This window comes from Oryx dammah, unplaced genomic scaffold (assembly GCF_014754425.2).
Source record: "Oryx dammah isolate SB20612 unplaced genomic scaffold, SCBI_Odam_1.1 HiC_scaffold_26, whole genome shotgun sequence".
Taxonomy (NCBI): domain Eukaryota; kingdom Metazoa; phylum Chordata; class Mammalia; order Artiodactyla; family Bovidae; genus Oryx; species Oryx dammah.
The window spans coordinates 72,769,046-72,786,107 of record NW_024070210.1 but is presented as its reverse complement, the minus strand read 5'-3'; the positions used below and the strand labels follow the sequence as shown (position 1 = coordinate 72,786,107).

Genomic DNA, 17,062 nt, shown 5'->3' with positions numbered 1-17,062 from the left:
GTTTGTCTGTATTCCAGGAGAAAAGAATCAAGTCAAAATGAGATCTGATCCTTTCCAAGTTATTTTGTGTGCATCATACTTGAGTGTAATTTCACATGCATCTTGACATTCCAAGTATCATTAAACATCTAGTAATCAGAACAAATGTTCTGCCAAATTCCATTTATTATCTTAACTGTTTAAGGCTTTGAGCACCCCAGATTTCTAAATATATAATTAAAATCCATATTAAAAAAATAAACCTAGATGGGGGATTTACATTTTTCCTAATTCATGTTTACACAAAGAAGAAATCTGTTTTTAAATATTACATCAGATCTTCGTGAGCTCAAATAAATCAGCGTGATACTTTGCCAAAACTTTCCAAAAATGATGAGTATTGATGCCCTGTGGTCAGGAAACTTCCTTTGTGGAGTTTTAGAATTCTCTAGTTACTCAAAATGAATGTTATTTCGGGTCTCTCTGCTTTCAAAGGTATGGAGGTTAGGTGCTACAGATGAACTTTATCACTTGTATACTGCCAGTCCATCTACATCCTCAATTGCACATATTCCGAATGTGGAAAGCACAGTTCTAGAAATTTCAGCCTCTTTCTAGATGGATCTGTGACTGGAGATGTTCTGTAAGTCTGACTGCTTATATAGTCATCCCTTAGTGTCTGAGGGATTGGTTCTAGCACCCCTTTAAAATAACAAAATCCACAGATGCTCAAGTCCCCTATGTAAAATGGTACAGTACACTCAGCCCTCCATATCCATGGGCAGATACAGGGGATGACTATATAGAAACTCAAAAAAGAGGCCTAGCCATTATGGAGAACAAACTGGTCACCCACATTATTATTGGTGCTGTTTCAAGATTCTTTTTTGTTGATCAAGGCATTTCTGTGGACCCAGTTCCAACCATTTAAGTGTGTGTCCCAGTAAAGGAAGATGATGAGGAAATAACTTATAATACTTGGATACACATGGACTAAAACATGTTTGTGGGCTCCTCAATTATTTTGAAATAGAAATTTGTTTGCAACTATAAAAATCCTTTACTAATAATAGGTATTCACAATGATGGTATTATGAATGCTTTTGATGTAGAATGTTTGTTCTGACTCACTTGGGGTCAGTACAGTTGTTAGCTCTCATCTAGGCCCTCTGTGTGTAAGATAACTCAGTTTGGAGATCCACTGAATGAAAGAAACTTACCAGGTCTGAATGGAGATACACCTGTGACATTGGATTTACGAGTGCTTATGAATTTCATGAGAGTTGTTGGAAAGAACATGGTCTCTAGCTCTGTCCTTGTCAGCTAGGACATCACTGAAGGTTTAATAGCAGTGATAAAGACATCAGAAGGTTTGTAATCATGTATGTCAATAGGCTTTATGTAGGTACTACTCAATAGCTCCTCCCCTTTGTCTTCCTTTTGATAGCTGGACATGGTAATCACAGGCACAATAGCTTTAAGGACTTCTGAGAGTCAGTTGCGTGTGTGCCTGACTCTTTGTGACTGCAGACTGTAGCCCACCAGGCTCTTCTATCCATGAGATTTTCCTGGCAAGAATAGTGGAATGGGTTACCATTTCCTCCTCCAGAGGATCTTCCTCACCTAGGAATCGAACCCACGTCTCCTTCATTACAGGCGGATTCTTTACCACTGAGCCCTTGGGGAAGCCCTTGAGTCAGGGATCTGAAAAAGGCATGCCTCCATTCATTCAACAGCTATCTGGGGCCCTGTAGGCCAGGCTGTACTTACGGTTCTAGCAATGCACTGGTGAACAAGAGAGACAAAAACGTGAGCCCTCATAAAGCTGACATACTTAGAGGAGGGAATGGGGAAAGAAGGTAGGTAGAGAAATCACAAAGGTGGGAAGAGAACTACGGAGTGATATTGTCAGAGAAAGCAAGAGAGCCATTTTTAAGTTCATTTGCAAAGTCACAGAGGAAGAATGAGGACAAATTCACTGAACTGGGTAACTTAGGAAGCCGTTAGTGATTTTGCCAGCATTTCCAGTAAAATGGTGGCAGCCTAAACCAGGTTTTTGAGAAATCACACAAATGTATTATAAAGATGCAAAGTAGCTAGCTGCACATATTTTAGAATGATGTTTGTCCGTGAATATAATGGGAGATTTTTTCCTTGAGGAGGGAGGCAGTTAAGCCAATTATTCTGATTTTTGTTGGGGGGATTAGTTAGAGGTGAAAACAAAGGAGAACTTGAGCACTTTTCAAGTAGAGGGTAAAAAGGCAAATGAGGTATTTATCGATGACTATGTTTAAATTGCTTGAGAAAAATCTTGTCATAAATATCAATGTATCTTGTATATAAGTGATAGCCTAACTTTTATTGTATGATACAATGCTAGTTTATTTTTCTGTGCATTCTCGTGGTATATGGATCCCACTTAATGCAGTTTATTTAGAAGAAAGTTTGACTTTAACCACATTATATACACTCTGTCCTCTAAAGGTCATTTGAATGTAGATATATATTTACCCATGGGGAGCTGTATGGGTTATGTTAGTAGTTTCCAACTGACAGTATGCTGTAAACCTAACTAGTTGCTGTTATTTCTATCCAGTGTCTTAAAATTCTACATTGTTTTTCAGTCAGCATATTTCTTAATTTGTTCTGAACATATTATTTAGTTTCTTTTATGTCCGATGAAAAATATATTAGGAAGAAAGACAGGTTATATCATCCTTATTTTACAGAATAGGAACCTGGAGGGTGATATTCAGCTTACAAACACTGATAGAATAAAAAAAGGTCTCCTGTGTCTTGGAGACCCACTAGGTATAAGAAACTGTTCTAATTGCACTGTGTAACAGACTATCTGTATCGATAGGTGGTTTCTCTGCAACTAAAGAAAAAAAAGAAAACTGTCAATATATTGTTTAAAAGAAAATGAAAATCCAAGGCAATACTTTGATCCTTGCCTTAGAGACTGGCTCATGAAAAACATAAAACTCTCATGGTAGCCTGGGAATAGATGTTAAGCACTTTTTTTCTTACATAAGTAAAAAACTTAGAACCCTGTTTCCTTGGACATGCTTATTAATGAACAACTATGAGGAAGTTGGACTCCTTATGAGTAATGAGATAGAAAGTAGGCTGTGCGAAAGCACCAGAGATGTGACATCACAGTGTTCAAGGCACCATAACATCCTGCCTAGGACTGTGAGCTGTCAGTCATTCATTCTCCCCTGGCCATCTGCTCACAAGCTGCAAGTTTCGAATGCTGCTGAATGTGGCCATCTTGGATGACTGCTACTCACTCCCTCCTAAGCCTGACCTTGGGAGAGAAAGCTCTGGAAATTGGGCCCTAGAGGTGAAAATTCTGTAGCATCAGTGAAAAAAAAATTAAATATTTGTCTTAGGAAATTTGGACACTTGTGTCTTATGAAGACCTAGGCAACTCTTTGGACATTTAGGGGACTCGTTTCACTCTACTGTCTGTTGACATGTGTTTTCTTAAAAGAGAAAGATTTGGTTACAAACAAAATCTTGTTTGGAAGTCCAGTTGATGAGTGGCGTTTTATTTATAATGCATTTATTTTGCAGTTTTAAATCTATAGCAATATGTGCATATGACTTACCATAATGTCAGGCTTCAAGATGCTTTTTTCATTGAGATAGAATTTTACATACAATAAAAAATCACTCTTAAGTGTATGAGTTTTGACAAGGCATGCAGTCATATAACCAAACCACAATCAAAGCATAGAATATTCTCATTACCATAGAAAATGCCCCTGTGTCCCTTGGAAGACAGCTCCTCTTTTGAACTCAGAACCCTGTCCCCACTGCTGATACTTTTTCTGCCCTTACAGCTTTGACTTTCCCAGAATGTCAAGTAAATGGAGTCATACAGTTTGTAGCCTTTTGAGTCCAGCTTCTAGCACTTAACCTAATACATTTGAGATTCAACTGTATTGTTGCATCTTCCAGTGGACCATTCCTTTTGTTTCTGGTTAGAATTCCTCTTTGTGCAAGTGCTACAGTCTGTTGACCCTTCAGCAGCCGAAGAACATTTGAGTGGCTTTCGATTTGAGGTAATGCATTAGTCTGCGTTCTCCATAGAAATGGAACTAATAGGGTTTATATATATATGTGTGTGTATATATATATATATAGAGAGAGAGAGATTATAAGAAATTGGCTTACACAGTCAGGAAGCCTGATAAGTCTCTAGATCTGTAGGGTGAGTTGGCAGTCTTGAGACCCAGAAAGACCCAATGCTAATATTTCAGACCTCAGGCAAGAAAATTAGCTGATGCCTCACTTTAAAGTTATTTAGGCTAGAGAAAGTTTTTCTTAATAATGTCAGCTTTGTATTCATTCAAGTTTTTAACTGATTGGATAAAAGAGAAGTCACTCAGTCTTGCTACCCTATGGACTGTAGCCTGCCAGGCTCCATGGGATTTTCCAGGCAAGAGTACTGGATTGGATAAAACCTACCTGCATTAAGGAGAGCAGATTACTCAAGCTACTGATTCAGTTCATCTCATCTCAAAACACCCGCACAGAGGCACCTAGAATATTTGGCCAAATATCTGATCACCCTGTGGCCTAGTAAAATTAACCATCACAGGCAATTAAACATAAAGCTGTTAAAATATTTGCATATGGATTTTCACGTTAACATACATTTTAATTTCACTTGGGCAAATAGCAGTGAGATTATTGGGTGATACGGAAAGTGTATATGTAACTTTCTAAGAAAGAAACTGTTTTCCAAAGTAGCTACACTGTTTTACGTTCCTGTTTGCACACTGAGAGTTCCAGTTGCTCCACTTCTCCCCATTACTTGGTGTTATCAGATGGGCCAGTTTACCTCTCACTCTCTCTCTTCCTCCCTCCCTCCCAGTAAGTATGCAGTGGTATCTCATTGTGGTTTAATATGTATTTCCCTAATGCCTAACATATTGGGCATCTTTTTATGTGTTTATATATCATCCATGTATCATTTTCATGAACTTCCCTCATATCTTTTATCCATTTTGGGAGGGGAGGTTGTTTTCTTGTTTTCATTTTAGTGGAGTTCTGTGTTCTGGGTACAAATCTTTTGTCAAGATACATATTTTACAGCTATTTTCTGCAAAAATTTGAGCACGAATTTATATTTAGGGATTTTCAATGTCAACTCTTTTGTTAGCCACAGCACCCAATTACTTTCTATGTTTTATTTCACTAACAAAATCTCAAAAACCACATTTTACAAAATATATAGTTAAAAATGGAAACAGTTTTTGGAAAAAATTCCCTTACTGTCCTAGGGTTGTATTCAATTAAAATAATCCCTAAGATTGAAACATGAATTGTAGGAAATTTTTACTTTACAATTGAACCAGTTAACAATTAAGAACTGTTGGAATTAGTTTTAATCATAAACATCACTCTGTCAGAAAGCCCCAAGTATAAAATTAAATGCTAAAGTCATCTGTTACTCTGCCCATTCATGTGCTTGTCATATTTTTGCCAAAATAGGTCCTACACAGAGCAGATTAGCCTGAGCCTTGGCCACGCACGGTGGAATATGATGCATGTGAGCTATAGAGTATACTTACATGTATGTGTGTGTGTGTGCTTAGTCTTGTCCGACTCTTTGCAACCTCGTGAACTGTAGCCCACCAGCTCCTCTGTCCATGGGATTCTCTAGGCAAAAATACTGGAGTGGGTAGCCATTTGCTTCTTGTATGTGTACAAACCTGATTTTAAAACAAGGAGGGGAGGAAGAAAGGAAAGGAGAGAGACCAGTACAAAGTTATTACTTTCCTGATCAGTGAAACATTTTCAGGCCATCTGAATAGATTCAGAAAGATGTCGGAGAAAACTTTGTATTTCAAAGGCTCTAAAAAACAAGCAAACCAGAGAACTAAGTACTTTAGTACTTAGTGTGCTGGTGGTATCCACGTATGTAGGTTTTGGTGTAACTATATGTATTTTTAAAATCCATTGTTTTTAAGGTTATTTAAAAATATCCTTTTTAAATTAAAACGACAACAACTGTTTGCAGAACTGCTGAAATACCTCCATGGATCCCTAGAAACCTGGTTGGTAAGCTGTTGATCTTTTTCTGACCTGTTTGTTTTACAAATGAAGAAGATGGCCAGAGATAAGCAAATGTAAGGTCATACGACAGTCTTATGCTGAACTAAATCCAGTCATTCTGATTACTATTTTAGTGTTTTTTTCCCCCCATTAACTTGACCTGGCCTTTCCAATTGGAGCAGAAAATATTTCTCCTTGGGTCCATTACTTAGAGAAATGAAGATTATACTCAATTTTGTGAGCCCTTTTCTGGCATCTCAACTTATGTCTTGTATAATGAGTGCGTCTCTTGGCTGGGGTGAGCAATATTTGGAAATTTAAGCCATTTCCCTTCCTAGCTTCCTCCAAAGGAGGCGTCCTAGGCCAGAGCCCAGATCTTAATGAAAAACACGTAAACCATCTTGTTTGTTTTCCCTGTCGATTAGTCTATAATTTAAAACCCATTCAATGGCAGATTTATCAAGTGACTAATCCCCGGGAAGACTAGAAGTGGCCAGGAGAAGGTGATTGTGGCCTAGGCACACATCATCGGTCATTTGTTCAAATATTAAGGTGGGAAGCCAAATACCTCCTTACTTACTCATGAAAATACATTCAGGGAGTGGGCCCTGAACTGACTCTTTACTGGATAATAAAAGCAGCACAAAGAACCGGGGATATCTTTGCCGGACAAACTGGCCTCTGTGGTCATTGGTTTTCTTCAGTTATCAATGAAAACGTCATGTTTGAATAAGAGTGTAAAATCCACACCAGCTCAGCTTTCCTGAAAATTAAAAACAGCTCAAATGAATACCTTTTCTCAGCTGGAATTTGAGCCTCTCAAAGTCTGACTTGTTTCTATATATATATACATTTGCAAGATTGAGTGCACTGTAGATGCTCATTAAATCTAGATTGAAGCTTAGACGGTAGAGAGACCAGAGTCTCATCTCATTTGCTGTAGTGAAGACTTGTTCAGTGTCCCTCTGGTTCACACTACATCACTATGAAAAGTAAGCCTACAAATAGGAAATTTATTACAACCACTCCCCTGAGCTTCTTCTTGCTAGCAGAAAGCTTTCTATTACATTGGTAAAAGATGTGAGACTATTTTTCTAATAGTAATCCTACAGTCTTAGGCATAAATTTCACTTCTAATGCCAGAAAGAACCCAGCAACTAGCCCCTTCTTACTTGCTCCTACTTGGTAATGCTATTTAAATGACATTTTTTAAATTTCATCCCCCTTTTCAATTAAAACAAGAAAAAGACAAAGTTGAGTATATGTGAAGCAAACCTAGTGGAGGAACCTACTTCACAGTTACTTACAAAAATGATGCTAGTGGACACATGGGCAATGGCCATAGGGTAGCAACTCCTCATAGACAGCGAGTGAATTGAGAAAGAAGCAGTAATGTGATTGCTGTGATTACTTGAAGAACCTCAATTTGTCACAGTATTAAGGACCAGGGTTTAGCATCTGTTGCTTCTAAATGCATATGTATTCTGGAATGTGTCATACATACCTTACTGAGCTCCATGTAGCTTCATTAGTGACAGTAATGAAGTGAAGTGAAGTGAAGTCGCTCAGTTGTGTCCGACTCTTCGTGACCCCATAGACTGTAGCCTACCAGGCTCCTCTGTCCATGGGATTCTCCAGGCAATAGTACTGGAGTGGGTTGCCATTTCCTTCTCCAGGGGATCTTCCCAACCCAGGCCTTGAACCCGGGCCTCCCGCATTGTAGACAGACACTTTACCATCCGAGCCACCAGGGAAGTGACAATAATAACACAACATAAAACTCCCAAGTCCCCTTTCCTAGTAGAGAAGGAATTAGTATGTTGGTTCTTTGCCTAAAAGAACTTGCCTGAAGTGATGCAGTTTCATTGTGCTTCTGTGCAGTCCCTTGGAATTGCTTTCCTAACCTGGAAGAATTTAGAATTGCCAAGAGTCCCTGGGAAAAGTTGACTTAGATTGTATAGCAGATAACCTGAATTTTTAATGGCCCCTGGCAGCACCAGTGGGAGAGGATGTTCATAACAACAAAATGTTAATGGGTGATTTTTGCGCAGTGCCCAGCACCACCATGATGTCTTTCATCAGTAGGCACTTTTCCAATTCTTTTTGACAGACGTATTTGTGGGGGCCAGGCAAGCAAAGTCTCCCTCTGTTGTTTGGGTTTCAGGACAGTGTGTTCCTTTGATGATATCTCTGAGCAGTGGTAATGTAGAGGATATTTTTTAAAAAATGAGACTTTGGTAGGGGAAGGGAGGACCAGTCCCTGGGGAGACTTCAAGAGTTGCCTGGAGCCCAATTCCTAATCAGATTAGAATGACAAATACTGTTGGATTCTACTGCATAGTTCACTATACTTATGGGAATAACCTTTAAGCTTATTGTGAAGAGAACACTTATCGACCCTAAATATTTTGAATTGTTAAAATTAAGTAGTATCGATTAATTTTTAGACCCACACTTAAAAAAATCTTTAGTTCAGTCACGTCGCTCAGCCGTGTCCGACTCTTTGCGACCCCATGAATTGCAGCACTCCAGGCCTCCCTGTCCATCACCAACTCCCAGAGTTCACTCAAACTCATGTCCATCGAGTCGGTGATGCCATCTAGCCATCTCATCCTCTGTCGTCCCCTTCTCCTCCTGCCCCCAATCCCTCCCAGCATCAGAGTGTTTTCCAATGAGTCATCTAGAGGTTTTATTGGAATTTTCTAGGTAATAACAACAATGAAATCTCATAGTTTATGTTGAGCTTGTTTTAGTTGCTCAGTCGTGTCCGACTTTTTTGCAACCCCATGGACTGTACCCCACTAGGCTCCTCTGTCCTTGAAATTCTCCAGGCAAGAGTGCTGGAGTGGGTTGCCATTTCTTTCTCCAGGGGATCTTCCCAACCCAGGGATCAAACCCTAGTCTCCCGCATTGCAGACAGATTCTTTACTGTTTTAGCCGCCAGGGAAGGAAGGGGACCACATGTCTCTCTGTTTTTATATTTTCTCAGGCTTTTGAATCTAGTTGGTTGGGTAATACAGAGGTACAAGGAAGTCTTAATATTTAAAGCTAAAGAAATAATTCAATTCATTAAGCATTTAAGGATCACTAACTAGCCAAGTTGTGCACAGTGTTCTGAAAGTTCAAGCATGAATAAAGCATGGTCCCCAGCTGCCTGGAGCTTTTAGATTTGCAAAGAAGATAAACCTAAGTGACTGTAATGTGATGTGAACCTAGGAAGTTCTTTGGCAACAGAGTCAAAGGAAAACTTTTGTCAGGAAGAATCAAGAATAGTTGAAGCCAGAAGGTTCAGTTGCAGTGGAGTGAGTTTTCCTTCAGGGCTTTCACTAGGCAAAAATGGAGAGAAAGGGTGTTTCACAGAGAGGAAGCAGCATGTGCAAAAGCATAAAGATGTGGGAGTTAATGGGATGTTTGAATCTGTACTGGTGCAACATAGGGAAACTATAAAGAAATATCTGCAAAAGTAAGCAGAGGGCAGGTTTTAAAGAGCCATGAGTGTCATGGAAAGAATTTAGGCTTATCTGCTTCATGAAATAACTATTCTCAATATGGGTAATGAAGGGATAGTCTCTTTATAGGGATACATCAGAATGACCAAGGGACTTTTTCAAGTAATACATATTCCTTTGGAGATTTTGCAGTGACCCAAGTTAAAAGTCATTGCCCAAAAAATCCCACCGATATTGTAGTGCCATACTATCTCAGCTGTATTTGGAGCAGAATGAAGATTTAGAACAGTTATTTCTGGTTTCAGCTCTGGCTGCCCAGGAATCTTTTGGAGGAGCTTTAAGGACACTTGTGTAAGAGCACCATCTCAGATCAACTGAATGATTATCTTTTGTGATGGCCCCATCAGGATTTTTTACAAAGCTCTCGAGATATTTCTTTGTTTAATATAAATTTATTTATTTTAATTGGAGGTTAATTACTTTACAATATTGTATTGGTTTTGCCATACATCAACGTGAATCCGCCACAGGTATACACGTGTTCCCCATCCTGAACCCCCCTCCCTCCTCCCTCCCTGTACCATCCCTCTGGGTCATCCCAGTGAACCAGCCCCAAGCATCCAGTATCGTGCATTGAACCTGGACTGGCGATTTGTTTCATATATAATATTATACATGTTTCAGTGCCATTCTCCCAAATCATCCCACCCTCTCTAGATATTTCTAATGAGTAGCAGCCTGAGAACCATTACCTTAAACAGATAAAAAGTATCAATCAAGGAAAAGGGTGATTGGAAGTGTTTTTAATTGGGATTGTTCTCTTAAAGATTGTGAATTTGCATCTTGCTTAGAAGAAAATGGATATAGACTAATAGACTATGGCAGGTGGGAAGAGAATGCGATTCAAAATGAAAGTAATAGAAGCAATCAAGTTAAAAATAATGGAAGACAGATAAAAATTCAGGTGCAATTTGGAGATAAAACTTAGGGGAAATTGGAAAGATGTCAAAACTTAGACCTTCCTCCTTTCAAATAATGTTAGGGTAAATGCAGAAAAACAACAGACTTTTAGCAGAGAAAGTTGGGGAAAGGGAAACTTGTAATGCTTCCTGTGTCCTAAAGAACATTTATTTAAAAATGATTGGAAGGTTTGCAGTCATTTTGTCTACTGTGTACAAACAACATGTTCCGTGCAAAAGTAAAGGAGACTGAAAGGAGAGTCAGTAGGGTTTAAAAGCGTTATGTTCCCTTGATCCATCCTTATCTGTAATTTTGACTGTGAGGGTCTGGACTTAACATTTCATAAAGATTTTCAGGGTCATGCCTCGGAGTACATGATTATTCAACAGAAAATTCTACTCTGTGTATTTGATTCATCAAATCATTAACAGTCCTTCTAGCTGTGGCTCTAGATAAAGGAGGGAAAACAGTATATGATTTCCAGGTAGAAAGTAAAAGTGGCACAGAAAGTAGAGTGAAAAAGTGTTAAAAGATACTTTTCCTGAAGGCTTGATTTATGGTATACACAGATTTGAGATGCCTATTTGTAATAGTGCTTGCGTGCTCATTCGTGCCCAACTCTTCATGACCTCATACTATAGTCTGCCAGGTTCCTTTGTCTATAGAATTTTCTAAGTAAGAATACTGAGTGGATTGCCATTTCCTGCTCCAAGGGATCTTCCTGACCCAGGGATCGAACCTGCATCTTTGCATCTCCTGCATTGGCAGGCACCACCTGGAAAGCCCCATTTTTAATACAGCCAATAACAATTTGAAATAATTGATAGGATATGTATTACTATGTATAGGATATGTATTCCTGAATGCAAGTTTGTGTGCCCAGCACACAGTGAGGCCAGACATGTTTAGATCAAAAGTTTAATGCAGGACCACGCAAGGAGACAGGCAGCTCATGCCCCCAAAGCCCCAGATTCTCCAAAGGGTTTCAGCAAAGCGTTTTTATAGGCAAGGTGGGGGAGGGGCATGATCAGTTGTTGCAAACTTACTGGTGTCAGAATCCTTTGTTCTTGCCTCTGTCCATGTAGATTAGGTGAGAATGTTCCTGTAAACCTCCAACAAGACAAATGCTATTCTTTGTTACTGCAAGTTTTCTTCTGTTTATGAATGGACTCGTAAAGGTCAGATCCCTGAGAATAAGCTATCCTATGTATTTCAGACTATAGAAAACATTCTTTTATAAAAGGTACAGAGCCAGCATGACTAAGCACAGGCAACAAAGCACACAGGTTAAAGCAAAAGGAACAGATCTAATATGGAGTCAGATTTGTTCTTCCCTATTACATATGGAGGGGCTTCTCTGGTGTCTCAGTGGTAAAGAATCCACCTGCTAATGCAGGAGACATGAGTTTGATCCCTGGGTTGGGAAGATCCCTGGAGGAGTAAAAGGCAACTCACGCCAGTATTCTTGCCTGGGAAATCCCATGGATAGAGGAGCTACAGTCCATGAGATAGCAAAGAGTAGGACACAACTGAGTGACTAAATGACAATTACATGTGGACAGATAAGAGAACGAATAAGGTGCTTATCACTTTAATCACTTTGAATTACTATGTCATGTTGAGCTTCTGCACACGAAATTGAAATGATCAAAACGAGTTGTGAAACAGGGAAGAGCAAAGGTAACTGGTTTCTTTATTTGGGCTATTTGGGCATATTGATATGGAGTATAAAGAAATTTAATGGTTCTTATTTGGTTATTCTTTATATTAGTAACTACAGTTTGTGAGGAAGCCACTATGGAATCTCTGTTTGGTAATCTGCCCCCTTACCTTGGGTGTTTGCAGCAGACAGTAGAGGTGTTAAGAGAGGACAGTATTTGCAAAGGCCATGTGCACGAGTATGGTCCTGGGAGAGAGAGGTTATATAGAACTGGAATCTAGGGCATATTTGGAGAAGAGGCAAGGAGCCAAGAGTGGACAAAATGGGCAAACACAGAAGAGTTCTCAATGTGGCCATGCTAAACAATTTTAATGTTAGCTTATAAGTAATGGCTAGTTGTTGAAGGGATTTTAAGGAATAAAGATATGAATTTTAAAAATGAATGAATGTGTCTAAACCAGGATCAGGAATATTATTGAGGTGACTCTTGTCACTGTCCAGGTAACTAAAACCCAATGAAGAGGTGAGGCATTGGGGGTAGAAGGTAAGGAATGAATCAGAGAAATTAATGAAACTCATCGATAATCTGTTAGAAATAAGAGAACAAGGAATCCATCATGATATCCAGATTCCTGAAAGGGATCGTTGATGCTGTTAATTGCAAAGAAGAATTTCAGAGGAGGAGGAGACCTAGCTTTGACATCATGAGTTCATTTTCAGACATACTGACTGTGAGGTGGCTGATTAAAAATATTCAAGTAGACCAGTCCCAGAGGGCAGTTGGAATTGTGGTTTTAAGATACCAGTTTGGAAGTTGTGATAGAGTCAATGACTGTCATTTACCTCATGAGTATGCAAGATGACCAAGAGAAATTGTGTAGTGTGAGAAAGGTAAAATGGGAAGGAGCATGCCTGGGGAACAACATTTAAGGGATGAATGGAGGGAGAGGAGTCCACTGATTGACTGGAGGGAGCCAAGAAATAGGAAGAAAATAGGGGTGGGTGGAGAATTTTGACGATCAGGGATGTAGAGAGAAATTCAAGGCAAGGCAGCAGTCAACTTTAGCAATGCAGCCAAGAGGGCAAAATCACTGAAAGGTGCTGATCAAATGTAACACTCAAATCATGGAGTTTCAGTAATATAGTGGGGCTAGCAGCAACGTGTCATTGGTTGAAAGAAGCATGGATAAGAAAATAGGTAAAGCAAGAGCTGTGTGTTTTCTTAAAAAAATAACAAAAACTCTGAAGACAAAGAGGGAGGGTGAGAAAAGAAAGAGCATCAGCTACAAGGGATTAAAGAAGGATTTTTGTATCTTTATTTTTTGCTTTAGAAGGATAGAGCATGGTGCTGGAAAACATGCTGAGAGCTGAAAGCAAGGTGACATGGCCGCCTTCCTCCGTGGTCTGTCCAGCAGCAAAGAGACAAAATAATACCAGTGTATTATTACTACTATAAGTGGTAATAGCATTGGTAGCAATACCATTAATACTACCATTGTAGCAAAGTTCTATATTTCCTCTGGTGTTCCAGACACTCCCCTCTGGTTTTACATATATTAACTCACGTACTTCTTGTAACCTTGTGAGGTTCTGTTATTACCCCCATTTTCTGTATGAGAAAACTGATATACAGAGAGGTTAAGGAGCGTAACCAATTTGTGCTCTACCCACTACACTAAACAGATGAATTACAGAGCCATCAAAATGGTCTGTATAGATGAGTTCACCAGATTCAGCCAACTTAAAGGATCATTGGTTGAGAGGTGGGAAATGGGAGAGGTGGGGACCTTTGTGTAGATACCATCCAGTTGTGTGAGAGAAGAAAGTTTCCTTTTGGAGCATGTCTTTGTAACTCTTTCATATTATTAAGAAGGTGAAGATTGTGTAAAATTATTGGCTCATCAACATTATCTGACTGTTGGGGCTTCCCTGGTGGCCTGGTGGCTAAGATGCTGCTCTCCCATTGACCAGGGTTCGATCCCTGGTCAGGAAACTGGATTCCACATGCCACAGCTAAGAGTTCATGTGCTACAACCAAAGATCCTACATGCTACAGCTAAGACCTGGTGCAGCCAAATAAATAATAAATGAATACTATCTGACTGTTCACCTTCTTAGGTGAACAAGTTCATCAGGAACAACATTCAACATTTAGTTTGCTATGGCAGAACTAAAGTAGGCACTGAAGTGAAATTTAAATATTGGTGATAATTTAGGATGGTAATCAGGGCTGAAATATGGGTGGAGGTAGGCTGGAGAGGGAGATGGAGTTGGAGTTGGGTAGGATGTCCAAACAAAGATGATCTTTTTTTAAAAAAAATTATTTTATTTTATTTTCTGGCCATGCAGCATGTGGGATCTTAGTTCCCTGACCAGGTATTGAACCTGTGCCTGCAGCATTGGGAGCATGGGGTCTTAACCACTGGACCAGCAGGGAAGTCCCCAAAGATGATTTTGATCACATAGTTGAATCAAGCTTGAAGTTCCTTTCAGATAGTAGAACTCATGAAAGATTGGATGGACTTTTGTATTTGTAGTACATTGTTCATCCTGACTGCTGAAGCTTTCCTAGTTTTATGCCTATGACTCCACAAAGATGGCATTGTTTGGAAATTTTTAAGAATGATTAGAAATCTATTTGTCTCTTCCTCTAATATCCTCCTTAGCAACAGTAACACTTACTCAGAACTAATGTTCCAAACAACGCCACCTTTTCCTGTGTCATTGAAAATATTTCTTCACCTTTTTAATGTAAGATATAACTGTACTTATATATCGTTTGGTGTTCTAGATATTTGTGGACTGAAATTACAGTGAAGAACGTCTTATAAGCCCTAACGAAGGCTCTTGGGACAGTGACTGAATATAACAATTACAGTGGTTTTTATCCATCCATCTCATCAGTACCGGGTATTTGCTGTTCTAGCTGCTGGGGTACAGAAATAAAGGCACAGATACTGCCCCTGATTTCTTCTTGTGGAGTTTGCAGTCTGATGTGGAAGAAAGAAGTTAAATAGGTTCACCAGAAATATTTAAGTAGTATTAAATTGAATTTTAGAAAAACTAATAAACTTGTAACTGATTACAGTTAACTGTAAAAGGCTAAATAATTTTGAATGCTGGGAAATGGACTAGTTAAGAACCAAGAGTATGCTAGTTTGTGCTGGTAAGTGAAAAGGAATGGATTCAAGGCATTGACATAACTGACAAGATAAGCATTAAAAAGGTATCCTATAAAATACTTTAAAATATAGAGTATATTGATAGCAGATCTTAATAGGTTCATTTTCTTTGCACTTAAATTGTTTTTTTTTAAATTAGTATATTATGAATGATTATAAACAGACACAAACACTAATCATGGGCAGCTTTGATATGGAAACTTAAAAAAAAAAAGCACATGTATCATAACTTCCTCCTGAGTTTTTTTTTTCTGCTGTGTTGTTTTGGAAACTTCAGAGGGGAGACATTCTCTGGATGACCGTGAGAGTATCAGCTCCTAGCCAAAAGGATCTCCAGACCGTTTTTTGTTCTTTTTCTCAAACCAAAAGTAATGAAAGGTATATTCAATCATGTTCAAATCTTTATTAAAAGTTTTCTTTTGCATTTGATATTAAAACCAGTAGAAGTTCTTAGATGACTGTTTTACTTTTATCCTTAATCCATGGTTATTGTTGCCTGTGAGCTCAGATTGGATGAAATTGTTTTTACTCCAGCTATTTAAATCCTGGGAAAATTCATAAGGTGAAATTTACACCCTGTAGGATTCTCAGAATGACTCTTGTCTTTCCATGTCTGTGCAGCCTTATGCTTTGGTGGTATGGGGATGCTATTGAATATTTTATTTCTGATTATTGATTTTTTATAAATTTTTTGCTTCCTTTCCCATTGATATCTCTACAGGCTCAGTTTGAACTTCAAGCCTTTCACATCCGGGGTGAGCATGCAGTGATAACAGCAAGACTAGAAGAAACCATTGAGAATCTCAAACACGAGATAGAACACCGACGGCAAGGAGGATGCGAAGAGATGAGAGATGTATGTGTCTCCACGGATGATGACTGCCCTCCAAAGACTTTCAGAAATGTGTGCATCCAGACAGACAGAGAGACTTTCCTCAAACCCTGTGAAGGTGAAGGCAAGACAACCAGAAGCAACCAAATAATACCTAAAAAGCTGAACATCTCCTCTTTAAGCCAGCTCTCTCCCCCAAATGACAACAAAGACACCTGTGTACCACCTGCGGAAGGCAGCTCACTGAATCCGCAGAAGGCAGCTACTTCGCCTCCCCCTCCTCCTCCTGCCCCACCACTACCAGCAGCCATCCCTCCCCCGCCTCCCCTCCAACCTGGACTTGGACCTTTGCCACCAGCACCTCCGCCGCCACCTGTGAATACAGGCCCGCCACCGCCTCCCCCACCTCCTCTGCCTCCAAGTGCTGGACCTCCCCCACCCCCTCCTCCCCCGCCACCCCCTCCTTCCATCCCTCTGCCCAACAGCGGGGGTCCTCCTCCTGCTCCAGCACCCCCAGGACTCGCACCCCCACCTCCTCCTGGACTCTTCTTCGGAGTTGGCCCTTCTTCTGGCCAGTGTCCTCGGAAGCCAGCCATTGAACCCAGTTGTCCAATGAAGCCTCTGTACTGGACTAGGATACAAATAAGTGATAAGAGGTAAATTCAACTCCCTGGTCCATTCTCAGCTTGTGAATTTGCAGGATTTTGCACAGGTGATGTTGTATTCTTGTGAGTTCAGTGTCTTTGCAGTGTGGCACTCATTCTCAAACATGGTAGTGAATGCCTTGGATAAATGAGGCTAGAATGTTTTGGGAAGAATGTCCCCACCAGGTCGTCTCTGTGTTCTCTATGGACTGATGGCTGGGAGAAATGACATGTTGTATGTCAGACCCTTCTTAAAGGCATATATTCATTTCCGAGGTTAGAGAAGA

General features: G+C 39.7%; 1 protein-coding gene and 1 long non-coding RNA gene across 3 annotated transcripts in view; one reads left to right on the top strand and one right to left on the bottom strand.

Annotated features, from left to right (window-relative positions):
- Window positions 1-17,062, top strand: part of FMN1 (formin 1) — a 435,492-nt gene that overhangs the window by 197,240 nt on the left and 221,190 nt on the right. For both annotated transcript variants that reach the window (XM_040226990.1, XM_040226989.1), the window contains one exon: window positions 16,021-16,787. In XM_040226990.1, coding sequence (XP_040082924.1) covers window positions 16,021-16,787 — 767 coding nt within the window. The remainder of the gene's footprint in view (window positions 1-16,020; window positions 16,788-17,062) is intronic.
- Window positions 281-16,094, bottom strand: LOC120853269. Its single transcript, XR_005718751.1, has 4 exons — window positions 16,019-16,094; window positions 3,160-3,166; window positions 1,959-1,962; window positions 281-294 (listed from the first exon to the last, which is right to left on the bottom strand). It is a non-coding gene; the product is annotated as an uncharacterized LOC120853269 (long non-coding RNA).